Genomic DNA, 26,568 nt, shown 5'->3' on the forward strand with positions numbered 1-26,568 from the left:
CCGGCGTATTGCTCTGTGTGCAGGATCAGATACAAACAAGACCAAGGCGATGTCTGTGTGGGCGGATATCTGAGTGGTTGGGACAAGTGGAGCCATTACCTAGAGAGAGGGGACCCCGGGACCACAGACACACTCCCCCAGAAGGATGGTGAGGAGCAGGGAAGATCCCCGCTTCCTCCACTGCCCAACCTAGCCAAACCTTAACATGCTCTCTCCCTGCCGCCGCGCCAGCCCTGGCCGACACAGGCACAGTCCCTCCCCGCGGTCCCGTCTCCAGTACAAAGCCGAACCCCATCCCCAGGCCCAGGATCAAACATCCGTCATCTCATCCTCCAGCTCCGCGTCGTCCGTCTCTCCTTCGCCCTCCAGCTCCTCCTCCTCCTCCGAAGTCAGGTTGGCGTCGTCGGCTTGAGCCAGGCACTTGGGGCAGGAGCAGGTGAACAGGTAGTGTTCCCTGAGGAGAGCAGGGGAGAGAGAGAACCATGTCAAGGGAGTTTGCAGTACTACGGTGCCAGGCTGGAGAGCCAGCCATTCGGGGGTTAACTCCTCATTCATCCCTCCCTCTGAGCAGGGAGAGCTCCCCATGCAGGCTCGAGGGCAGGGGTGTAGCCTGAGCCGTGAGTTATGCTGGACTAGAAGCCACTGGTCTCTATCGTTCTACCCTGAACACACACGATAGCTACATAAGAACGGCCAGACTGGGTCAGACCAAAGGTCCATCTAGCCCAGTCTCCTGTCTTCCGACAGTGGCCAAGGCCAGGTGCCCCAGAGGGAACGAACAAAACAGGGAATCAGCCCCAGAGGGAACGAACAGAACAGGGAATCATCAAGTGATCCATCCCATCACCCAGTCCCAGCTTCTGGCAGTCAGAGGCTTAGGGACACTCAGAGCATAGGGTTGAGTCCCTGGCCATCTTGGCTAGTAGCCATTGATGGACCCACCCTCTAGGAACGTCTCTAATTTTTTTTAGATGCCTTCACAGCATCCCCTGGCAACAAGTTCCCCAGGTTGGCTGTGCGCTGTGTGAAGAAATACTTCCTTTTGGTAGTATCAAATCTGCTGCCTGTTAATTTCATTGGGTGACCCCTGGTTCTTGCGTTGTGAGGAGTAAATCACACTTCCCTAGTCACTTTCTCCACACCAGTCATAATTTTATAGACCTCTGTCATATCCCCCCTTAGTCATCTCTTTTCCAAGCTGAACAGTCCCAGTCTTTTTAATCTCTCCTCACCTGGAAGCTGTTGCACACCCCTAATCATTTTTGTTGCCGTTCTCTGAACCTTTTCCATTTCTAATACATCTTTTTTGAGATGGGGCGACCACATCTGCCCGCAGCATTCAAGGTGTGGGTGTAGTAGGGAGTTATATAGTAGCATGATGGCATTTTGTGTTCTATTCTCTATCCCTTTCCTAACAGTTCCTAACAGCTTAGGAATAAGACAACCTTGGGCAAAACACATCTTTGGGTTGGGTCTACGCCGCAGGTTGAGGTGTGACTGCAGCGCAGGTAGGTATACCAGGCTTGCTTTAGCTTGCACAGGTAACAGGAGCAGTGGAGATGCAGTGACACAGGCATCAGCGCAGGTTAGCGACCCCAGCACCAGCCCCCCAGGGACCCCGGGTACAAACTCGGGATGCTAGCCCACGCTGAAATCTCTGCCGCCACGTCGCCACTGCTATGGTTGCCTAGATTAAAGCTAGCCTTGGCATGCCCACCCAGGCTACAATCACACTGTTGCTGCCTTGAGGAGCGACCCGCTTCCTGCAAAACAAAGACAGCAATAAAGCCAAGGGGCTCGGGACTTTGCCAGGAGCTGGAGAGAAGTCACCAGCTCACAGTGCAGACAAATCCATGTGTGTATGCACGGGATGTACACATCACATACATGCATGCCTGCTGCGTGATCCTACTGCCTGTGTAGCGTGCATGCTGGTGTGGATACCCATCTGTCCGTCCCGAAGGGTGTGTGCGCCGAGTGCAGGCTGTACGCTAGGCCCAACGCCCTTCCGACTGCAGAGGACACAGTGGCCCGTCCAAGCAGGCTGCACGTACACGAACGCAGCTGAACAGAGACCAGGAGGCACCGGACAAAGGCGCAGACGCAGGCCACAGGGTGAGGAGGGCAGAAGCAGCAGGCTCAGCTCTTGGGGCAGAGGCTGAATGGCGCAACTCGGGTTGATCTCAAGTATCCCTGTGTGGCTGGCAGTATTAGAGCGGGTGTGTGTGTGAGTGAGAGAGCGCGCGAGTGTGCACTGGGACCCGCTCTGCTCAGTCAGAGGGAGGGAGGGTGTGTGTGTGTGTGTGTGTGTGTGTGTGAGTGTGAGTGTGAGAGAGAGAGCGCGCGCGACTGTGCACTGGGACCCACCCTGCTCAGTCAGAGGGAGGGTGTGTGTGTGTGTGTGTGTGTGTGTGTGTGTGTGTGTGTGTGTGTGTGTGTGTGTGTGTGTGTGCGCGCGACTGTGCACTGGGACCCACCCTGCTCAGTCAGAGGGAGGACCAGGGAAGGGAGGGCCGCGTGTGTGTGTCTGAGGGGGGGGAGCCGGGGGGGGGGGGGGGCGAGTGTGCGCTCAGCCAGAGGGACGGGTGCCGCAGACTGAGGCCAGATGAAGCCATTACATCCAAGAACAGAGCAAGATGTGTGTGTGGGGGGGGGAGGGGTGTCCCCGATCCATGAAAATAAATTGACAATATTCTGCAGAACCACCTTGCTCTGCCCACGCCTTGGCAACCCTTCCCCCACCGCTGCTTCTACCCCGATGTGTCCCCGGGGCCCCCAGCCAGTAGAGTCCGAGCGGCGCGGGCGGCTAGCCCTACCTGAGTATCTTGTGGCGGCTGTGTCTGCTCCGCTCCCGCTGGCAGCAGTCTAAATAGCTAATGCAGATTTCCTGCCGAGACAAGAGAAACAGGCCCGGCTGAGAGTCAGTTCCACCGCCGGGCTCTCCTGCCCCTAGAGGGGATGCTCTCCAGGAACAGAGGGGAAAGTGCAGCAAATCACTGCCGGAGAGCAGAGGGAACTGGCGGGGCTAAAGCAGAACACAGCATTCAGCAGGGCTAACTTCCAGGGCAGGTAGAAATCAGAATCCAGCCCTATGGAGAGGCTGACCCAGCAGAGCAGTCGGCCGACCTTTCCACAGCTGGGAGGCCCGGCCAGGGCTCAAGGGGCTGCCGTGCGGTGACACCAGGCAGCACGGGGGACGTGGAGAGCCAGAGAGAAATAGAGGGTCCATGTGTTTCCTGCAGCCTCAGTGAGCGATTGTCTCACAGCCCAGTCCCAGGCCTTCCTCCAGCTGAGCGACGCTGCACGCCGGGGCTGCGAAGGCCAGATCCGAACTGCCCCGACGTTCGGGGGCTCAGCGTTCAGGCCCGTCCCTAGTGCGGACAGCAGAGATCGCCTGGGACTCCTGATCGCTCACAAAATCATCAGGGTCCACAGCGGCTCGAAAACCCAGCTGGGCTGAACCGCAGCTCATGACCCTTGTCCTTTCCTCAGCGAAGGGCCACAGAGGGTCAGTGGTCTTTTAGCGAAGACCCTGGACTGGGACTTCAATCCACAGCTCTGCCACAGGCTTCCTGTCTGACCCTGGGCCAGTCACTTCATCGCTCAGTGCCTCAGTTTCCCCATCCATACAATAGGGATGTTACCTCCCACAGGGGTTGGGAGGTGCTTGGATACTATAGTAATGGGGGGGCCATGTAAGCACATAGACAGAACCCTACTGGTCTTACTCAGGCTGGACAGCCACTGCCTTCAGGAGGAGTTTGGCCTGAGGGAGGGCTACAGGCTTCGGCCCTCCCCAAAGAAACCAACCATTCCCTTCCCTGCAGGCTCACCTCGCCCGGCTTGATCTCCTCCAGGGCGATGAGGTGCAAGAGGAAGTTGTTATCCGGGAAGGACGTCTCAGCGTTGGGGATGCAGCTGTGGTTACCTGCAGCAGGGAAGAGATGGGCACCAAAGCCAGTGAGTGACACACAGCAGGTGTCGCCAGAGGCAGCAGTGCCAGTTCCCCATGCAGACCCCCAGCAGGCCTCAGGCCTGGCCCGGCTGACGAACGAGAGGGTTAGTTCAAACCCCTCGGCCGCCTGCTGAGACTGCCAGTAATGGTGCCAAATCCTGCCAACTGAGCGGGGGAGGACACTCGACGGAGACCCACCCATTCATTGCACTGCGCCACAGAACAGCCAGCAGACGGGAAGGGCTTTAATCCCTCCTGCCCCGGACTCAACGCAGTGAGCTGGAGGTGAAAGGCCTGGGATGCTGTTAGCGTTTCTCTGAACCAACTAGTCTCCCCACTGGTCATTTAATGAGGCGAGGAGAGAGGGAGGAAAATATTCCTGTTGTCGATCCTGCTCCCTTCTCCGTGTAAGCCTGCCTCTTCTATAGCTTTCCCCACCACCCTGGCGGAGCTACACCCTGCAGCACCCAGACGGCTGCACTCCCGTCTCGTTAATAAACCAGTCTCGGATTGCCGTTTCTTTAATCACCGGAGGCAGCTAAGACTGGAGACGGTTTCCTCACCAAGGTATTTTTACCCCACTGCATGCAAAAAACGCTCTCCTGAGTCACATGGTATTTGTCTAGAACATGCCGGGCGCACTTTGGGCTCTGCATTGGAGGTTACCTTGGCACTAGACGGCAGACCCTGGTTGGTTACTGGAGGGTTGCTCACGTGAGCGGAGCTGCTGGCATTTATTGGCTGGTTTGACAAGCTCTGGCGTGTTAATTTTTGAGCGTGGCTTTTGCAAACGGACGCAAGGGAACGAGAAGGCAGGCCAGGCTGTGACCCGCGTCTCTCGAAACCTTTGGACAGTTGGAACGGTTTAGCCAAAGAGGGAGGGGCCGGGCCGGCCAATCAGCATCGTCCCGGTACTTACAGCAGCTCTGGAGCACGTACAGGCCAGATCCCTCGCAGTTCAAGAACTCTCCGGTCTCTGAAGCAGAAAGGGACGGTTACAGCCCCGGACAGCTTCCCCAGCCAAACCCCGCTCCTCAAACCAGGAGAGTCAGCGCGTGGGGAAACAGCAGGGCGGGCAAATTCAGCCAAGGCAGAGCCTTTTACCAGTTCACCTGGGCCAGTCACACCAATCCACTTCAGCCTCCCAGACAGCTTGGGGACTGGACAGCGGGGGGGTTGGTATTTAAAGGGGCCAGACCCCCTATTTCACCCCCCAGATAGCTGTGGGAGGAACCGAAGGCACGGAGACATCCAATTCCTGAACTGCACCCACAAATCAAGCAGACAGCTACTGGTCCACATCTACGCCCATCACACTGCGCCTGCAGCCACTGGCGGGCACAAAACAGGGAGCTGGGTTTTAAAAACTGGCAGCCATCACCCGGGGACGCACCCATCTTCCTCCACCAGACCCAGGAGCTGCTCCCTGCGGCTCGTCTCAGCCACACTTCCCAGGATCTGGGAGCCAGATCCCCTGGCTGCTGAGACGGTCAAGGGTCTGGTGAATCCAGAAAAATGGCAGCAAACCAGTCCTGGCCCTGACATTGAGTGGGAAGGAGGGGCCTTGTCCCTGAGCGGAGTTCTCTCACAGTGCATCTACCCTGCAGCCGGGAGTGCCAGTGGCAGCTCAGGGACCCTGACCAGGGCCTTCAGACAGCACCGGTCAATGCAGCGTACAAAGTCAGCCAACTGCGATGGCCGCTGAGTCCCATGCCCAGCCCCGCCTGGCCTGGAGAAGACAACGACCCAGAGAACCGCGCCGACAGCCGCCCGGGAACCACGCTGACGTTTCCTGTCATTGTTACCTTTCTCGATATCCTTATAGAGTTGGTCTATGAAGGCGTCTAGCTGCTCTCGCTCATGCGGGGGAAGCTCTAACGCATCGCAGGCATGGACCCACTGGCTCAGGGAACTAGCGGAAACCAGACAGAACACGGTTATGTTTCCAACTGTCTCTGGATCTGGCCGGGCAGGCGAGAGAGCCACCTGTACCCCAGTGCTAGGGAGAGCTGTGATCACACCCCGCGAGCCGGCGCGGGTGCTCATGGCACCAGCTCTCGTTCTTCAGTGCAGAATGCTCAGGAGGGAGGAGGGACTCTCTGCGGCTCCCAGGGTTGACGTGTCCAATGGCCCCAAGAGGCAAAGTTCTGATGCAGGACCAGACCTGAATTTTGGGAGGCTTTGGACTGGGGAAGTCCTGTCATAGTTTACAGAAAAGCAGTAAAACGCCGCTTTTACAGAACCTCAGCAACACGTACAAGGTTTTTTCTCTGCTCTCGCTCTAGGTACTTAAGTGGCTCCCATCAGCTGGGTTGAGGGATGTGCATGGATGACTCCTTCAGACAGCACGGGGAATCCATGCAAGCGCTGAGGGGAGCCCAGAGACCCAGAGAGCTTTGGGACACTCATGACTTCCATGCCGATTTCTCAACAGTTCCCCACACACAGCCACAGTGCAATGGCGAATCCACTGGTTACCTTGTTCCTATGCCTTGGCCATTGGTCCCAACCAGGGCAAACAGCGATCGGAACCCTTCTGGAGTAAACCACTGCAGAAAGACCAAGAAGCAAGAGGATCAGTTTACCTGTCAGGACTGTACCATCTCAGCAGCTCCCATTTGCTCTAGCTCAGTTTTTCTCAACCTGTTTGATACTAGGGACCAGCCTGCTGCCTTCCTAAACAGCGTCAGGGAGATCTCAGGGATCGGCACCGGCCCACGGACCAGTCGTTGAGAAACACTGCTCTAGCACGCAGCCTTACTTATCGGCCCCACTGCAGAATCCCGTGATGGGCCGTGGGGCTGGGGCTGGAATAGAACGGGCACTAATGCTATTACAACCAGCAGTGAACCGACCCTCAGCTCTGCCCTGACAGTTTTAGCATCCTGTAATAACAAATCCTGGACCCAGGGAGGGGGTCCCTAGAAATGTCTCGTTAGAGAGAACTGGATGGAGGACGTGCGGCACAGAGCTTAATGGCCTGATTTTCATCAGCGCTTAGCATCCACTGTCTTCAGTGGGAGATCAGCACCTTTGACAATCTGACCCGTCAAGTAAGGGGGCTCCATCCTCTAGGAGAATCCAGGGTTATCAGGGCTTCCCTCAGCCTCAGCCTAGGTTCTCCCTCCCTCGGCTTCACCCCATTACTCCTCGTGGTGTCACTGTCCTGTCCCAAACAATTCCTCCCCCTAGTTGGCATTTACAATCTTCTGAGATGGTTCTGGCCCCACCCAGTTCTTAGGGACCCCTCCCAGCTCCCCGTCAGCCTCGTCTCTCCTTTCTGCTGCTCAACGGTGGATTCCAGGTACAGTCACTCCAGAGCCATATAGCGCAGGAAAGGGCACAAGCCTGTTCCATTGTATTTCTTTCCCCCTGGGCACGACCCCTGTAAGGCAGCAGCAAGGGGAAATGCTGAACAGCTGTATGAATTCGAGTGTCGTATGTAAGACACGGGAGGTAATATCCCACTCTACTGGGCACCGGTGAGACCTCAGCGGGAGTGCTGGGTCCCTTCCAGGGCGCCACACTTGGGAAAGATGTGGACAAATTGGAGGGAGTCCAGAGGAAAGCAACAAAAATGAGAAAAGGTTTAGAAAACCTGACCCACGGGGAAGGTTAAAAACCCTGGACATGGTTAGTCTCGAGAAAAGAATTCTGAGGGGGGAACCGATAACAGGCTGTTACAAAGCTAGAAGCCTCTGGTAAGTGGCTGAGCCTTAATCAGTGGGCGGGGCATTCATACAGGCCAGGGCTTTATAAAGCAGCGCACAAGCGACCAGGGAGCTTTTGCGAACAGGGGCTGTTAACAGGGAGTTTCGCAAGGGAGTTAGGAAGGGGAGTGGGAAGGGGGCGAGGGTCCCTTGCCGGTTCTATCTGTTTTCCCTTTATTCCCCTTAAAACCTATAAACCAACTACATTCAAAACTTCTTGCTTAAACAACCCTTTCAGCGGACAGGGGGCTGCAGACGGGAGTTTGACAGAGGAAGGCTTACGATGGTTAGGAAGACCCGCAACACCTGTGCCAGCACTGCTTCTGTCTCCTCCACCTGCGCCTGTAGCCAGACAGAGTGCCTGAGCATGGATGCTTCTAACCAGATCCTGGTGTGGTTTTGCAGAGACTGTAACTTGCAATTTCCACTTACTGATATCCAGGCTGGGGGGACCATCCAATGTGAAAGGTGCCTGCTGGTGGAATCTCTCAGGCAGCAGGTGGGAGAGCTACAGGAAGAGGTGGCTAGGTTGAGGAGCATCCGAATCCACGAGCAATTCCTGGACAGTGTCCATGTGGAGACAGCTGAGGTAGCTGTCCCAGTACACAGGACTGCTGATACACCACTGGTGGAGGAGGAGATGGCTCAGGGTGGACACTGGCAGCTGGTTACTTCTGGCAGCAGGCAGTGCTCCACCCCTGCTCCAAACCCTCCCGCCGTGGTAATAGGTAACCGTTATGCTCTTCTTGATACAGGAAAGAAGGAATCACCCCCTACAGTAAAGGAGGAGAAGCCTCGTACCCCTAAGGCTGGGAGGTCTGCTGCCACCACTGCGAATAGGAAACGTAGGGTAGTGGTGGTCGGAGATTCTCTGCTGAGGGGGACGGAGGCGCCCATCTGTCGCCCTGACATTTCATCTCGGGAGGTATGCTGCCTGCCGGGAGCCCATATCCGAGACGTTACGGAGGCATTGTCGAGGATTATCCAGCCCTCTGACTACTACCCCATGCTACTCATCCATGTAGGCACAAATGATACTGCGCGGTGTGACACTGAGCGGATCAAGAGTGACTACAGGGCTCTGGGAGTACGGGTGAAGGAGTTTGGAGCACAGGTGGTATTCTCTTCGATTCTTCCTGTCAAAGGTAGGGGCCCGGGCAGAGACAGATGCATCATGGAGGTGAATGCCTGGCTGCAAAGATGGTGTCGCCAGGAGGGCTTTGGCTTCCTAGACCACGGGATGCTATTCGAGGAAGGACTGCTAGGCAGAGATGGCGTTCACCTTTCGAGGAGGGGAAAGACCCTATTTGGACACAGACTGGCTAACCTAGTGAGGAGGGCTTTAAACTAGGTTCGACGGGGACAGGTGAGCAAAGCCCACAGGTTAAGTGGGGAACATGGAGACCTGGGAGATGGGTCGGAAACGAGAGGGAGTGTGGGCTATATTGGCAGAGAGAAAGGAGGGTCAGGACAAAACTGGGAGGAAAGATCAAACCAGTATCTTAGATGCCTATATACAAATGCGAGAAGTATGGGTAATAAGCAGGAAGAACTGGAAGTGCTAATAAATAAATACAACTATGACATTGTTGGCATCACTGAAACTTGGTGGGATAATACATATGATTGGAATGTTGGTGTGGATGGATACAGCTTGCTCAGGAAGGATAGACAGGGGGAAAAGGGAGGAGGTGTTGCCTTATATATTAAAAATGTACACACTTGGACTGAGGTAGAGATGGACATAGGAGATGGAAGTGTTGAGAGTCTCTGGGTTAGGCTAAAAGGGGTAAAAAACAAGGGTGATGTCATGCTAGGAGTCTACTACAGGCCACCTAACCAGGTGGAAGAGGTGGATGAGGCTTCTTTTAAGCAACTAACAAAATCATCCAAAGCCCAAGATTTGGTGGTGATGGGGGACTTCAACTATCCGGATATATCTTGGGAAAATAACACAGCGGGGCACAGACTATCCAACAAATTCTTGGACTGCATTGCAGACAACTTTTTATTTCAGAAGGTTGAAAAAGCTACTAGGGGGGAAGCTGTTCTAGACTTGATTTTAACAAATAGGGAGGAACTCGTTGAGAATTTGAAAGTAGAAGGCAGCTTGGGTGAAAGTGATCATGAAATCATAGAGTTTGCAATTCTAAGGAAGGGTAGAAGGGAGAACAGCAAAATAGAGACAATGGATTTCAGGAAGGCGGATTTTGGTAAGCTCAGAGAGCTGATAGGTAAGGTCCCATGGGAATCAAGACTGAGGGGAAAAACAACTGAGGAGAGTTGGCAGTTTTTCAAAGGGACACTATTAAGGGCCCAAAAGCAAGCTATTCCGCTGGTTAGGAAAGATAGAAAATGTGGCAAAAGACCACCTTGGCTTAACCACGAGATCTTGCATGATCTAAAAAATAAAAAGGAGTCATATAAAAAATGGAAACTAGGACAGATTACAAAGGATGAATATAGGCAAACAACACAGGAATGCAGGGGCAAGATTAGAAAGGCAAAGGCACAAAATGAGCTCAAACTAGCTACAGGAATAAAGGGAAACAAGAAGACTTTTTATCAATACATTAGAAGCAAGAGGAAGACCAAAGACAGGGTAGGCCCACTGCTCAGTGAAGAGGGAGAAACAGTAACAGGAAACTTGGAAATGGCAGAGATGCTTAATGACTTCTTTGTTTCGGTCTTCACCGAGAAGTCTGAAGGAATGCCTAACATAGTGAATGCTAATGGGAAGGGGGTAGGTTTAGCAGATAAAATAAAAAAAGAACAAGTTAAAAATCACTTAGAAAAGTTAGATGCCTGCAAGTCACCAGGGCCTGATGAAATGCATCCTAGAATACTCAAGGAACTAATAGAGGAGGTATCTGAGCCTCTAGCTACTATCTTTGGAAAATCATGGGAGACGGGAGAGATTCCAGAAGACTGAAAAAGGGCAAATATAGTGCCCATCTATAAAAAGGGAAATAAAAACAACCCAGGAAATTACAGACCAGTTAGTTTAACTTCTGTGCCAGGGAAGATAATGGAGCAAGTAATTAAGGAAATCATCTGCAAACACTTGGAAGGTGGTAAGGTGATAGGGAACAGCCAGCATGGATTTGTAAAGAACAAATCATGTCAAACCAATCTGATAGCTTTCTTTGATAGGATAACGAGCCTTGTGGATAAGGGTGAAGCTGTGGATGTGGTATACCTAGACTTTAGTAAGGCATTTGATACGGTCTCGCATGATATTCTTATCGATAAATTAGGCAAATACAATTTAGATGGGGCTACTAAAAGGTGGGTGCATAACTGGCTGGATAACCGTACTCAGAGAGTTGTTATTAATGGTTCCCAATCCTGCTGGAAAGGCATAACGAGTGGGGTACAGCAGGGGTCTGTTTTGGGACCGGCTCTGTTCAATATCTTCATCAACGACTTAGATATTGGCATAGAAAGTACGCTTATTAAGTTTGCGGATGATACCAAACTGGGAGGGATTGCAACTGCTTTGGAGGACAGGGTCATAATTCAAAATGATCTGGACAAATTGGAGAAATGGTCTGAGTTAAACAGGATGAAGTTTAACAAAGACAAATGCAAAGTGCTCCACTTAGGAAGAAAAAATCAGTTTCACACATACAGAATGGGAAGAGACTGTCTAGGAAGGAGTACGGCAGAAAGGGATCTAGGGGTTATAGTGGACCACAAGCTAAATATGAGTCAACAGTGTGATGCTGTTGCAAAAAAAGCAAACATGATTCTGGGATGTATTAACAGGTGTGTTGTGAGCAAGACACGAGAAGTCATTCTTCCGCTCTACTCTGCTCTGGTTAGGCCTCAGCTGGAGTATTGTGTCCAGTTCTGGGCACCGCATTAAAAGAAAGATGTGGAGAAATTGGAAAGGGTCCAGAGAAGAGCAACAAGAATGATTAAAGGTCTTGAGAACATGACCTATGAAGGAAGGCTGAAAGAATTGGGTTTGTTTAGTTTGGAAAAGAGAAGACTGAGAGGGGATATGATAGCAGTTTTCAGGTATTTAAAAGGGTGTCATAAGGAGGAGGGAGAAAACTTGTTCACCTTAGTCTCTAAGGATAGAACAAGAAGCAATGGGTTTAAATTGCAGCAAGGGAGGTCTAGGTTGGACATTAGGAAAAAGTTCCTAACTGTCAGGGTGGTTAAACACTGGAATAGATTGCCTAGGGAGGTTGTGGAATCTCCATCTCTGGAGATATTTAAGAGTAGGTTAGATAAATGTCTATCAGGGATGGTCTAGACAGTATTTGGTCCTGCCATGCGGGCAGGGGACTGGACTCGATGACCTCTCGAGGTCCCTTCCAGTCCTAGAATCTATGAATCTATGAAAGAGGACGGGGATCAATTACTCTCTGAGTCCACTGAAGGGAGGACAAGATGTATTGGGCTTAATCTGCAGCAAGGGAGATTGAGGTTGGCGATGAGGAAAAACTTTCTAACTCTCAGGGGAGTTGAGCACTTGGAACAGGCGTCCAAGGGAGGCTGTGGAATCCCTGTCACTGGAGGTTCTGAAGAACAGGTTGGACAAACACCCATCAGGGATGGTCTAGGATCACTTGGCCCTGCCTCAGCGAGGGGGCTGGAGTAGGTGACCTCTCAAGGTCCCTTCCAGCCCCACCTTTCTATGATTCTTGTTATCCCCTGAGCCCGTCTGAGCTCAGAGCACTGAGTGGGTTAAATGATCAGGTGCAGGAGAAAGAGGTTGTCCCTCATATCCCACCTCAGCCCCGCTAGGGTGAGGGTGAGGTACCAATGGGCTCAAGGGCAAATCTTAGCCCCTCGGTGCTGTCGGGAGGAACGGCAACCAGGACACCCCATTTTTGGGGTGTCAGAGGGACTATGGAGAAACAGAGTCTCCTCAGCGCTCTCTCTGGGGTGCACAGGACTCTGCCGGGGGGGAGGGGAGGAAAGGGGGTGACAAGGACTCACCACTCACCCTGCTGAGATGTTCTTCGTAAAGGGCTTCCGTGAAGAGCCGCCGGAGGAGCTCTAGCTGGCCCTGGAGAAACAAGGCCACAACGTTAGCGAGGAGAGGAGCCTCAAGGCAGGCGGGTCAGCTTTAAATCCAGCCGACGAGCAGAGACTGAAGCAGGCCTGAAGGCTCTTTGTGCCACCACCGCTCGTCAGAAAGCTGCTGGTCTGAATTGCCCCCAAGCTGGCAGCCATCAAAAGCCACCGCCACCCGTGGCTGCGCACCCACAAGCAAAGCATTGGTGTCTGGCCACTCCCTATTGGGGAAGTAACCTCAGCATGGAAACCACTGGCACTAACTACTCCTTTCTCAGCGGACAGGCTACAGCTTGGTCTGTCTACCACGGAACCAGGGCAATACACTGGCTTAATGGCCATGGCTCCCTCTAGTGGCTGGTCCAACAGCCTGCCGTTTACTGAGCACAAGAGGAGAACTCCTTTAGCTCAAGTGGAGGCGGCCCGTGCTTTGGACGCTGACAGTTCTGGTTCTGGTCACTGCTGGGGACCGTGGTGTCTCTCTCTCTCTGTGACCAAGGGTTTGTACACAAGTGAGGCCTTCAGAGGGAAAGGAGAGGAACTCAGGGATTCCCGCAAACGACCCTGCCTCCCCGCAAAGACCCAAGCACTCCAGTGGCGTGACACACTGACCTTAAATTTGTCCCCCAGCAGCTTGTGGACGATCTCCTCTTCTTCATTGGCCGTTTTGCTGCAGAACTGAGAGAAAAGCTTTATCCACCAGTCCTTGTCCTTCGCCTGAAACGTATCAAACAGCCGCTCAAACTGGCACTCCAGCAGGAGGGAAGTGGGAGGGGGCTACGCGAGATGGCAGGATACCCAGATCTGGATGCTATTTAGGCCAGAACATTAGCACCGCTACAGCGATGTTTAACCCTTGGAATACGAGCGAGCCAGAGAAAGAAAAGGGGAGGAAAGCTGGTTTTGTGTTTAACGCACAGGGTGGGGACTCAGGAGATCGGGGTTCAATTCCCTGTTCTGCCACAGACACCCTCTGTGACTTTGGGCAAGTCACTCCGTGCCTCAGTTTCCCAATCTGTGACACAAGGATAATACTTCTCTACTTGAGATGGGAGCTGTGAAGACATACAGGTGAGACACTCAGACACACAGCAGTGGGGCCCATGTGGGGAGCTAGACAGAGAGGGCAGGAGAAGCCGAGGAGAGTACGCCATGGGGGGGGGGGGGGGTATTAATGCGATGGGCACAGCCCAGTTCCACAGTGATAGGCAAACTCAGGTCTCCCTTTGCTAAGGTGGAGGGGAAGCCATGGATGTATGACAACAGCTTTGACTCCCGGTAATCTGATGGGATGAGGGACGTCAAAACCCCAAACTCCACTGCAGGAAACGCACAGTTAAGGGGCTGCTTCATACACAGCCACAACCCTCTTTATAAAGAGCTGTCCCAGGCTTGTGGGAAGACCCAGGGAATAGGAGCAGATCACTCATCATGCAGATGACAGATGCCTTCTCAAGACACGCTAACCCAGATGTTAGCCCACAAAGATCACCTCCCACGGCACAGCTACACCACACGGGTGGGTGTGCATATTTATTCCGCCCTTATCACCATGGTATCCAAGGCCTTTATAGAATCTGTGCTAACAGCAGCCTCCGATTTCCCACAGCAACAGGCATCTTCACAATGAAGTGCCCAGCACAAGCCCTGAGACAGAAGGAGCTGGAGCAGTGTCATGCTGTCAAGACGGTGACGCAGAGGCCCAGGCTGTGGTGGGACGTCCTGGCTGGTGTGTCCATGTCCCACTGCCAGGTGGAATCTGACCTGCCTGACACATCTGTGGTTGGTTCACCCTCTAGTGACCGGAGGCCTCCAAAGAGCTTAGATGCTCTAGAGCAGTGGTTCCCAAACTTTAACCACCTGTGAACCCCTTTCACTAAAATGTCAAGTTTCACGAACCACCTCCTAAAAATGAATATTTCCAGGGATTTACTCCTTTACCTGAGTATAAATTATAAAAGCAGTGATCTTGGAAATACACAATTTGTGTTTATGGCATGCTTATTACACACTATTTATTATTAATTATTATTTATCATTACCGTATTTTGATTACATTATGAAAATGGCAACACTCTTCCAAGATCTCACTTTCGTAGCTTGTATCACTTTGACTAAGCCTGTTATAAGACAAGGCTCCTATGTTTCATCAAGGAGTCTCAGATGTGAAACAGCAGGAAGGTATTTAAGAAGCCAACTCAAAGAGTTCCTCCTACACAAGCATTCAGGTCTTGAGCAGTCCACGCAAACAACACACGTTACAACAAAGCTTAAACTTGTTCTTCATAATCATTTTAAAAACAAGACTAGCTGCCTATTTAATTTTAAAAACAGCAGAAAATATCCACCTCCCTTTCCATGGCTTATAAGGAGTCTTGAAGTTTAAATCTCCTCAGTGCGATAGATAAGCTTGCTTTGATCTGTTTAGCTCTTGGAAATCCAGGGGCTCTGGGCTGCTGGCCCCGTGCTGCCCGGGGTCCCTAGGGACAGCTCTGTCCACCATTAGGGAATTTTTTCCTGAGAACCCCCTGTAACATTTCACGAACCCCCAGTGGTTCACAAACCCCAGTTTGGGAACCACTGCTCTAGAGCTAATGACAGTGGAAGGAGGGGCTGCTTCTGGGGCAGGTGGTCATGAGGTCCTTCTCTGCTGCGTGCTGTCTCAGCAACGCATGATCCCTAGTGCTGGTAAGTGCATGCAGTGCAGCGAGACATCCCCAGCCCCGCATGCTGATCTGCCGGGAGGTTAGCTTACAGCATGTCTACGCTGCAAAGTGGAGGTGTGGTTGTAGCATACCCAGGCTAGCTTTAACCTTAGCAGTGAAGATGTAGGGAAGACATGTCAACGTGGGATCCAGCAGGGGGCCCCCCCAAATGAAATTAATAGGCAGCAGGTTTAAAACAAACAAAGGGAATTATTTCTTCACACAAGGCACAGTCAACATGTGGAACTCCTTGCCAGAGGATGTTGTGAAGGCCAAGACTATAACAGGGTTCAAAAAAAGAGCTAGATAAGTTCGTGGAGGATGGGTCCATCAATGGCTATTAGCCAGGATGGGCAGGGATGGTGTCCCTAGCCTCTGTTTGCCAGAAGCTGGGAATGGGTGACAGGGGATGGATCACTTGATGATTACCTGTTCTGTTCATTCCCTCTGGGGCACCTGGCATTGGCCACTGTCAGAAGACAGGTCTAGATGAACCTTTGGTCTGACCCAGTATGGCTGTTCTTATGAGCTAACAACCAAGTAAAAGCCTGCACAGGACCCTGGCTATGTCCTCGGGTTGATAACCTGTGCCACCATGTTGTCGCTACTGCTGTGAACCCTGCTAGCTAGACTCAAGCTAGCATGGGCACGCCTCCTGGCGCTACAATCATCTCTTCACTTTGCAACGCAGACGTACCCCTCGAGAGGGGAGGGCAGACACCAGGGAGCAACGCGAAGGAAGTGCTGAGACGTACCTGGCACCGTGAGCCGCAAACAGAGGCACGCACCTGTTTGACGGTGGCTACCATCCTCGCCAGCAGCATGATGCTGGAAGTCTCCGGTGGGTAATGGATGTTTCTGTCCAAGGGGAAGGAATAATATAGAGAGAGTGAGAAGAGCAGAGATGTCCTGGCACTGAAAGGTTTGCGCCTCGAAGGGAGACAAGGACCAGAATCCCACACACAGCCTCGTTCAGACGCAGACATCGGACTGACACAAACAGCCCAGGAGCTCCCTAGGGGAAGTGGAAATTAACTAAGTTCTAAAAGGCTCAGCAGGGGTATTTATGGAGGTCTGGTTATAGAGCTGGCCAAAGGGGCAACTTCCTGCCCTGCCTTTGGACTCTAGCAGGGGACCGTCCAGGTCTGGTCTACCGCTCATTTCTCTGCTTGTTGACAGTGAAACAGCTAAAGGCAGCAAGGCCTAGGGGCTCCAGCACTCGAGAGACTCCAGCTCTGTCATGTGACCTTCAGTAAGTCAGTTCCCCGCCTTCCCCTCCCACCCATTGTCTATTCAGATTGTAAATTCTTTGGGGCAGGGACTAGAGTTACTCTGTGTATGTACAGCACCCAGCACAATGCGATTACAGCTCTGATAGGGGTCTCTGGGTGCTACTATAATACAAGTAACTGAAGAGCCAACTAAAAATGTACGTGTTAAACCTAGTGAGTTGTTGTCTAATGTTTAAGCAGAGGGCTGGAGTCAGGAGAACTGGGCTCTGTTACCATCTTGATCACGTCCCTTCTCCGTGCCTCAGTTTCCTCATCTGCAAGCGGGGATAATAATTTCTCTCTCTCTCTCTCTCAGGGATGTTGGGAGGCTTAATTCAATAATGTCTGTGAAGTGCTTTGAGATCCACAGATGGCGCCACAGAACTGCAAACTACTGTAATCAACTGACTAGTGTATACATGCTCTATTGCCCTCTACTGGATGGAATCAGAATTGCTCAGCTGGATGTCACAGCCTCTATATGGCTAATATAACAGGAGTACTTGTGGCACCTTAGAGACTAACAAATTTATTAGAGCATAAGCTTTCGTGGGCTACAACCCACTTCTTCGGATGCATATAGAGTGAACCATATATTGAGGAGATATATATACACACACATACAGAGAGCATGAACAGGTGGGAGTTGTCTTACCAACTCTGAGAGGCCAATTAAGTAAGAGAAAAAAAACTTTTGAAGTGATAATCAAGATGGTTCAGTACAGACAGTTTGATAAGAAGCAAGTGTGAAAATACTTACAAGGGGAGATAGATTCAATGTTTGTAATGGCTCAGCCATTCCCAATCCCTATTTAGCCCTGAGTTGATTGTGTCTAGTTTGCATATCAATTCCAGCTCAGCAGTCTCTCGTTGGAGTCTGTTTTTGAAGTTTTTCTGTTTTAAGATAGCCACCCGCAGGTCTGTCAAAGAATGGCCAGACAGGTTAAAGTGTTCTCCCACTGGTTTTTGAGTATTATGATTCCTGATGTCAGATTTGTGTCCATTAATTCTTTTGCGTAGAGACTGTCCGGTTTGGCCAATGTACATGGCAGAGGGGCATTGCTGGCACATGATGGCATATATCACATTGGTAGATGTGCAGGTGAACGAGCCACCGATGGTATGGCTGATGTGATTAGGCCCTATGATGGTGTCACTTGAATAGATATGTGGACAGAGTTGGCATCGGGCTTTGTTACAAGGATAGGTTCCTGGGTCAGTGTTTTTGTTCAGTGATGTGTGGTTGCTGGTGAGTATTTGCTTTAGGTTGGGGGGTTGTCTGTAAGCGAGGACAGGTCTGTCTCCCAAGATCTGTGAGAGTAAAGGATCATCTTTCAGGATAGGTTGTAGATCTCTGATGATGCGCTGGAGAGGTTTTAGTTGGGGGCTGAAGGTGACAGCTAGTGGTGTTCTGTTATTTTCTTTGTTGGCCCTGTCTTGTAGGAGGTGACTTCTGGGTACTCGTCTGGCTCTGTCAATCTGTTTTTTCACTTCAGCAGGTGGGTATTGTAGTTTTAAGAATGCTTGATAGAGATCTTGTAGGTGCTTGTCTCTATCTGAGGGATTGGAGCAAATGCGGTTATATCTTAGAGCTTGGCTGTAGACAATGGATCGTGTGGTGTGTCCTGGATGGAAGCTGGAGGCATGTAGGTAAGTGTAGCGGTCAGTAGGTTTCCGGTACAGGGTGGTATTTATGTGACCATCGCTTATTAGCACAGTAGTGTCCAGGAAATGGACCGCTTGTGTGGATTGATCTAGGCTGAGGTTGATGGTGGGATGGAAATTATTGAAATCATGGTGGAATTCCTCAAGGGCTTCTTTTCCATGGGTCCAGATGATGAAGATGTCATCAATGTAGCGCAAGTAGAGTAGGGGCGTTAGGGGACGAGAGCTAAGGAAGCGTTGTTCTAAGTCAGCCATAAAAATGTTGGCATACTGCGGGGCCATGCGGGTACCCATAGCAGTGCCGCTGACTTGAAGGTATATATTGTCCCCAAATGTGAAATAGTTGTGGGTGAGGACAAAGTCACAGAGTTCAGCCACTAGGTTAGCTGTGACATTATCGGGGATACTGTTCCTGATAGCTTGTAGTCCATCTGTGTGTGGAATATTGGTGTAGAGGGCTTCTACGTCCATAGTGGCCAGGATGGTGTTTTCTGGAAGATCACCGATGGATTCTAGTTTCCTCAGGAAGTCAGTAGTATCTCGAAGATAGCTAGGAGTGCTGGTAGCGTAGGGTCTGAGGAGAGAGTCCACATAACCAGACAAGCCTGATGTTAGGGTGCCAATGCCTGAGATGATGGGGCGTCCAGGATTTCCAGGTTTATGGATCTTGGGTAGCAAATAGAATGTCCCTGGTCGGGGTTCTAGGCATGTGTCTGTACAGATTTGTTCCTTTGCTTTGTCAGGGAGTTTTTTTAGCAGATGGTGTAGTTTCTTTAGGTAATCCTCAGTGGGATCAGAGGATAATGGCCTGTAGAATGTGGTGTTAGAGAGCTGTCTAGCAGCCTCTTGGTCATATTCCAATTTATTCATGATGACGACAGCACCTCCTTTGTCAGCCTTTTTGATAATGATGTCAGGGTTGTTTCTGAGGCTGTAGATGGCGTTGTGTTCAGCATGGCTGAGGTTATGGGGCAAGTGATGTTGCTTATCCACAATTTCAGCCTTTGCACGTTGACGGAAGCAATCTATGTAGAAATCCAGTCTGTTGTTTCGACCGTCCGGAGGAGTCCACGCAGAATCCTTTTGTTTGTAGTGCTGGTAGGGGGGATTCTGTGGGTTAGTATGCTGTTCAGAGGTATGTTGGAAATATTCTTTGAGTCGGAGACGTCGAAAGTAGGATTCTAGGTCACCGCAGAACTGTATCATGTTCGTGGGTCTGGAGGGACAAAAGGAGAGGCCCCGAGATAGGACAGACTCTTCTGCTGGGCTAAGAGTATAGCTGGAAAGGTTAACAATATTGCTGGGTGGGTTAAGGGAACTACTGTTGTGGCTCCTTGTGGCATGTAGCAGTTTAGATAGTTTAGTGTCCTTTTTCCTTTGTAGAGAGGCAAAGTTTGTCTTGTAAATGGCTTGTCTAGTTTTTGTAAAGTCTATCCATGAGGAAGTTTGTGTGGAAGGTTGGTTTCTTATGAGAGTATCCAGTTTTGAGAGCTCATTCTTAATCTTTCCCTGTTTGTTGTATAGGATGCTGATCAGGTGGTTTCGCAGTTTCTTTGAGAGTGTGTGACACAGTCTCTCAGCATAGTCTGTGTGATATGTAGATTGTAATGGATTTTTTACCTTTAGTCCTTTTGGTATGATGTCCATCTGCTTGCATTTGGAAAGGAAGATGATGTCTGTCTGTATCTGTACGAGTTTTTTCATGAAGTTGATGGATTTCCACTCCATACGGCTAAATGCAGTGCCTTGCATAATGACAGGTTTCAGAGTAGCAGCCGTGTTAGTCTGTATCCGCAAAAATAACAGGAGTACTTGTGGCACCTTAGAGACTAACAAATTTATTAGAGCATAAGCTTTCGTGGGCTACAACCCACTTCTTCGGATGCATATAGAGTGAACCATATATTGAGGAGATATATATACACACACATACAGAGAGCATGAACAGGTGGGAGTTGTCTTACCAACTCTGAGAGGCCAATTAAGTAAGAGAAAAAAAACTTTTGAAGTGATAATCAAGATGGTTCAGTACAGACAGTTTGATAAGAAGCAAGTGTGAAAATACTTACAAGGGGAGATAGATTCAATGTTTGTAATGGCTCAGCCATTCCCAATCCCTATTTAGCCCTGAGTTGATTGTGTCTAGTTTGCATATCAATTCCAGCTCAGCAGTCTCTCGTTGGAGTCTGTTTTTGAAGTTTTTCTGTTTTAAGATAGCCACCCGCAGGTCTGTCAAAGAATGGCCAGACAGGTTAAAGTGTTCTCCCACTGGTTTTTGAGTATTATGATTCCTGATGTCAGATTTGTGTCCATTAATTCTTTTGCGTAGAGACTGTCCGGTTTGGCCAATGTACATGGCAGAGGGGCATTGCTGGCACATGATGGCATATATCACATTGGTAGATGTGTAGGTGAACGAGCCACTGATGGTATAGCTGATGTGATTAGGCCCTATGATGGTGTCACTTGAATAGATATGTGGACAGAGTTGGCATCGGGCTTTGTTACAAGGATAGGTTCCTGGGTCAGTGTTTTTGTTCAGTGATGTGTGGTTGCTGGTGAGTATTTGCTTTAGGTTGGGGGGTTGTCTGTAAGCGAGGACAGGTCTGTCTCCCAAGATCTGTGAGAGTAAAGGATCATCTTTCAGGATAGGTTGTAGATCTCTGATGATGCGCTGGAGAGGTTTTAGTTGGGGGCTGAAGGTGACAGCTAGTGGTGTTCTGTTATTTTCTTTGTTGGCCCTGTCTTGTAGGAGGTGACTTCTGGGTACTCGTCTGGCTCTGTCAATCTGTTTTTTCACTTCAGCAGGTGGGTATTGCTAATATATGGCTAATGGAGATTCTCTCTTAGCTCAAGCGACGGAGGCTTGTGCTTCAGGAGCAGGAGGATCCACGCTCTGTTCCCACGGATGTCGTGAAGTTCTGAGTGGCCGTGGGATGCAGCACAGTGACAACTGCCTAGCGTAGGTGGCCCTGGATGGTTTACATGGTTATAGGCTGGAACAGTGGAGCTGTGGGTGCCTCTGCAGAGACAGAGCAGTAACTGACCCTGCTCCAAACCACCTTCAGGTGGACACAGGGTGAGTCCCCGTCTCTGCTCCCGAATGGGCCAGAGCCAGTCTATTCAGTAGGTAGTTCTGGTCCTACAAACATCTAGTGCACCTACCTCCAGGCGTCCTGCAGTTTGTTGAGGGGATGTTTGGGGTCCTCTTGGGAGGGGCCCAGGCACAGCACCTGGTGGTATTGCTCAAAGGCAGATTGCCTGCATTCAGCACTGCAATACGCAACCTGGACAGCAACAGAGACAGCAACACACGTCAGCCGACAGAAGAGTAACTTAGGAACTTAGCCCTTAGGAAAGTGACCAACCCTTCAAGGTCAGCCATCTTCCTAGTGACCTAGGGAGAGCACTGTGGTAGGGAGGAGGGGGCTCCTGGGAGCAGTCCTACCCCAGCCCACCTCCCCTTAGTACAGAGTCCTGGCCCCTATCTATTGCAAGGAAGCAGGGGGTAGCAAAGGCATGTGCCTTCCCCCTGAGTGAACCCCTCCTCGGACACAGCTGCCCCTGTGAGCACCAGGATATGGAAATTCTCCCCTGCACCCCCATTGTGTAAGACCAGGCTGCAGAGTGGGAAGAACCGGCCTAGGTGACCCAGGTGGTCCTGCGCAGTCAGATGCTCTCTCCATCAATAGCGAGGAAACCAATTCAACCTTCCCGATGAGAGCGCCCCAACACCAGGGCAGCAGCAGCAGCAATGGCAGATCTGAAAGGGACGTGGCCGCCTTGCAGCTCAAGCCCCATCCCGATCGATCAACACAAGGCCACAGCGATGGCAACTCCCAGCTCTCCCCAGCAGCCTGGTACCTGGCAATGGGGGCAGTGCTGATGCAAATCCTTCCGGATGCTGCACTGCTCTGGGTGAGGCAGGAGCCGACAGCTTTTCCCCAGAAGCCTCTGCGCGTTCTCCTCTGCCGTCTCCAAGGCCCGCAGGCAGTGGTCGCAGGCTGGGGAAGAAGAAACAAGCCAGACGGCAGAGATGGAGAGAACCTCCTTCTAAAAGAACAGATGCGTTTGCATGCAGTGGGCCAGAACCTCGGCTGGTGTTTTAGTGTAGGTCCATTAACTTCAGTGGCGCAACACTGGTTTACAGTTGCTGAGAATCTGGTTCACTATCCCACTCAAAACCACCCCTCTGAAAACATCACAGGCCCAACACCGTCTGTAGAAACACAGCCCTCGTTATCTGCACCACTTCCTGCCTTCTTTAACTCCCTCTGCCACCAAACTGATCTGCGATGATAAACCCTTCTGCTACACAGCTCCTGCCATCCGAAATGGCCACCATGTATCTCCCTACCTCACTGATTCTTCATGCCACTTCAGATCTCAGCTGGAAACCTTTTCTCCCTGTCCTGAAGCTCTTTCTTGGTTTCTCTCCCCATCTGTCATCATAGATTCATAGATTCTAGGACTGGAAGGGACCTCGAGAGGTCATCGAGTCCAGTCCCCTGCCCTCATGGCAGGACCAAATACTATCTAGACCATCCCTGATAGACATTTATCTAATCTACTCTTAAATATCTCCAGAGATGGAGATTCCATAACCTCCCTAGGCAATTTATTCCAGTGTTTAACCACCCTGAGAGTTAGGAACTTTTTCCTAATGTCCAACCTAGACCTCCCTTGCTGCAGTTTAAGCCCATTGCTTCTTATTCTATCCTTAGAGGCTAAGGTGAACAAGTTTTCTCCCTCCTCCTTATGACACCCTTTTAGATACCTGAAAACACCGTTACGTGTTTAGGGATTGAGGGTATAAAAGATACAGTGCCCAGTGAAGCCAAAGCATGCTGCCACAGGGTTCAAGGAATGATCGCTAGATATTATAAAGCTTCTGTGCAGCTCCCACCTCCCTTTTGCACTGATTACACCCTACTTGCAAATCACACTACATTCCCTGGGATCGGCATTTTTCTCCCTTCAGATCACAGGTCCTGGACGAGAGCTTGGAAACATTCTTTGTACAGCACAGTGGTTCTAACCCCTGGAAGGCCATGAGGTATCCGACCTTAAAACCACGTGCTTCTGATTATCATCTTGCTTCCTCCCCACCCCCTTACTTCAATAACAACATGATTTTTGCAGAAGATATTTCATGAAGCACCATATTTAGAGATAAGTGGTTTATATCACTGACGTGCTGGGTTGGCACAGCTTTCCCAGGGTAGCAAGCATTTATTCCTAGCACTGGTGGTTTGAAAGACATCAGTCTTTAGACTGTCACTGGTCTTTTGAGCACCAGCGTTTTGTTCCGCATAGGCCACAGACTGAATACAGCAAGTCTCAGACCTTGGGCCAGTGTCATTTTCTGGGGCACGAACACATCAAGGTCACTGCTTCTTTCTCAGGGCTTTGTTATGCAGGACATCAGAGTAGGTGAACTAAGGGTCCCCCCGGTCTTAAAACCAATGACTTTTCTCTCACCTTTATATCTGTACAGCGCGTTCCAGAGGAACTGGGATGACACCACAGGCTTCTCCACGAAGATCGTTTCCCCTTTATGGATATTCCTGGTGGCAAATAAGCCTTTTCCCTTTGAATGGAGAAACAAGAGTGACTCCCAATCCGTAGAAATCTGCAGCATGGCAAGTTCAGTTAGGGCTATTCCGTCTCCCCAGCTAGCTGTGAGTTCCACTCTCAGGGTAGACCAAGAGTTGGGAATAGAGTCCATGTCTTCCAACGCCAAGCCCCGTGCCCTAAGCCAAAACTCTGGCTCTGAGAATATAGGGTGGCACCCAGATCCAGAGCTGTAGAATCCAGATCCAAATGTTTATGGCTTGTGCCCCCTCCCACAGACTGCTCCAGGGGGCAAACTAGGGCAAAACTCCCACTGACTCCAGTACAGCCAGGATTTCACCCCTCTAATTTATCTTTCACCTGGAAGGATCTCAAAGTTAAATAGTAGGGCTGTCGATTAATCACAGTTAACTCAAAAAATTTATCGCCATTAAAAAGATTAATCGCACTGTTAAACAATAGAATACCAACTGAAATTTATTAAATATTTTTTATTCTACATTTTCAAATATATTGATTTCTATTACAACACATAATGCCTTGAAAGGGAATTAATTCTTCCGGAGCTTTTGAGTCAAATTCATTCTGCCACTTTGGAGTCACAGGAACGAGAACAAAAATTGTCTAACACTGTTTAGAACAGCTCCCCCTCCTGCAAGCCCTGCCAGTGTATCTGAAGTATGATTTTTATAATCCAGTCCTTGGATCGCCCCACCCCACTCTGCTGATGCACTTCAGTCCTGACCTGCAACCCTCTCTCCCCTGCAATTCCAGCCACGGACTTCCCCCCCCCCACCGGCCCCCCAGCACACCTCCAATGGGCCCAGCTATTCCAGCCCATTCAGCTGTCCGAATTCCCTGAAAGGGGAAGCTGGGGGGAGGAAGGCTTAACCACGGTGTTTTTTAAAAAAACAACATGCATCCGATGAAGTGGGTTTTAGCCCACGAAAGCTTATGCTCCAATAAGTCTCTAAGGTGCCACAAGGACTCCTCGTTCTATTTTTTTAAACCACTGTTTTTAATTGGGGGGGGGGGGGGGCAGGAACCAGACACACAGGCAGGTGTGTGTGTGTGTGTGTGTGTGTGTGTGTGTGTGTGTGTGTGTGGTGGGGAGGGGTGATCCAGCCAGGAAAGGCTCCCCGGCAGGAAGAGAGGGGACCCCCCTCGCTTTGCAAGGAGCACCAAGGCGGGAGATGGGGGCTGGCAGAAAGGGACAGATCACGCCCCCCCCCGCAGAAGCCACAGAGGAAGGCTTAATAGTCACTAGCATGGGGGGGGGGGGGGAAGAGAAGCGGGTCTCCCAGCCCCAGCCAGGGAAGGGCAGTGCAGGGTGGACCCCATCGGGGCGGGGAAGGGAGGGATCCCAAAGCCCCCCCCAGTGTGGGGCAATGGCCAGGGCCGTGCCCAGCAGCACAAAGCGGAGTCTCCCAGCAGCAGCAGAGCCGCCCTCATGCCTGGGCGGAGGGACCGGAGTGGGGGGGGGGGGGTCTGATTCCCTGGCAGGGGTTGGGGGGGGTCTGATCCCCGGGCGGGGCGGGGGGGGGGGCTCACCTTGAGGCTGCTGATGAATCTCACTTCCACCCTGGCCCGGGCCGGGCCCGCGGGATCCGCACAAAAGCAGAACAGGTCACCCATGGAGGCGGCCATCTTGGGCGCCCTCCCAACTCTGACCTGGGGGTGGGGAGGGGAGCGGGCAAGTCCTCCTCTTCCTCCTCCTCCTGCCGGGCCCTGCCCTGCCCACACGGGATCTGCCGCTGCCCTGGCTGGGCTCAGAGGCGGCTGCCTGCTCTTGGCGGGGTCTGAGTGGAGGGGGGGAGTTGAGCAGCTGGAGGCAGAGGAGAGGCGGGGGGTCGGAGCCGGGGTTCAGCCCGGGGGGTCGGAGCCGGGGTTCAGCCCGGGGGGTCGGAGCCGGGGTTCAGCCGGGCGTGGGGGGTCGGAGCCGGGGTTCAGCCGGGGGAGGGGGGTCGGAGCCGGGGTTCAGCCCGGGGGGGTCGGAGCCGGGGTTCAGCCGGGGGAGGGGGGTCGGAGCCGGGGTTCAACCGGGGGCGGGGGATCGGAGCCGGGGTTCAGCCCGGGGGGAGGTGCTGCCAGACGGGGGCAGAAGGCAAAGCCCCGGCACAGGGAGAGGCGGGGGGGGGGGGCGTTACAGTTTACACCGATGGGATGAGCCAGCTACCGTGTTTGCAAAAATAGGGTGGTGGGGGGGACAGTAGGGTGACCAGATGTCCTGATTTTATAGGGACAGTCCCAATATTTGGGGCTGTTTCTTATATAGGCTCCTATTACCCCCCCCCTCCCTTCCTGATTTTTCACACTTGCTATCTGGCCAGCCCGTCTCAGCACCCGCTTCCCAGGGCTGGGCTCTTGCAGGCACAGGGCATCCCCATGTCCAGACAGGGCAGCTCTTCCCTAGCTGATGTAGTACAGGGGCAGCTGTATCACATGCAGCTCTTTTACCATTCAAGTGCGGCCCCCATGCTCCCCTATTCTCCATCTACCAGACTGGGGGCGGGGGGGAGCTCAGGACCTCTGCCTCACAGCAGGGGGGTGGGATAGGGACTTCTGCCCAGCGGGGGGGGAGGGGGTCTCTGGACTTCAGCCCTGTGGGATGCTCCTTCTGGGGTTCGATGCTGCAGCAGGAGTGGGGCTGAAGCCCC

At 51.8% G+C, this 26,568-nt stretch overlaps 1 protein-coding gene across 1 annotated transcript; it reads right to left on the reverse strand.

The window, feature by feature from the left end:
* Positions 1 to 309: 309 nt before the first annotated feature.
* On the reverse strand, positions 310 to 25,558 carry SMYD5 (SMYD family member 5). Its single transcript, XM_065405408.1, has 13 exons — positions 25,463 to 25,558; positions 23,819 to 23,927; positions 22,202 to 22,341; positions 21,503 to 21,624; positions 16,190 to 16,259; positions 13,309 to 13,413; positions 12,626 to 12,688; positions 6,434 to 6,504; positions 5,761 to 5,867; positions 4,875 to 4,931; positions 3,834 to 3,928; positions 2,817 to 2,887; positions 310 to 454 (listed from the first exon to the last, which is right to left on the reverse strand). Exons 1-13 carry the CDS (start codon positions 25,556 to 25,558, stop codon positions 310 to 312), a joined length of 1,251 nt encoding a protein of 416 aa, XP_065261480.1.
* Positions 25,559 to 26,568: the final 1,010 nt, after the last annotated feature.

The sequence above is a fragment of the Emys orbicularis genome, chromosome 5 (assembly GCF_028017835.1).
Source record: "Emys orbicularis isolate rEmyOrb1 chromosome 5, rEmyOrb1.hap1, whole genome shotgun sequence".
Taxonomy (NCBI): Eukaryota; Metazoa; Chordata; order Testudines; family Emydidae; genus Emys; species Emys orbicularis.

Bases quoted from the DNA above. Each gene is read 5' to 3' on its own strand.
- SMYD5 (XM_065405408.1), bottom strand. From the start codon at position 25,558: ATGGCCGCCTCCATGGGTGACCTGTTCTGCTTTTGTGCGGATCCCGCG. The intron at 3,929-4,874 runs GTAAGTACCGGG...TCCCTGCTGCAG, and splicing joins GTACGTGCTCCAGAGCTGCT to GTAACCACAGCTGCATCCCC. The intron at 455-2,816 runs GTAGGGCTAGCC...TGCTCTCCTCAG, and splicing joins AGCCGCCACAAGATACTCAG to GGAACACTACCTGTTCACCT.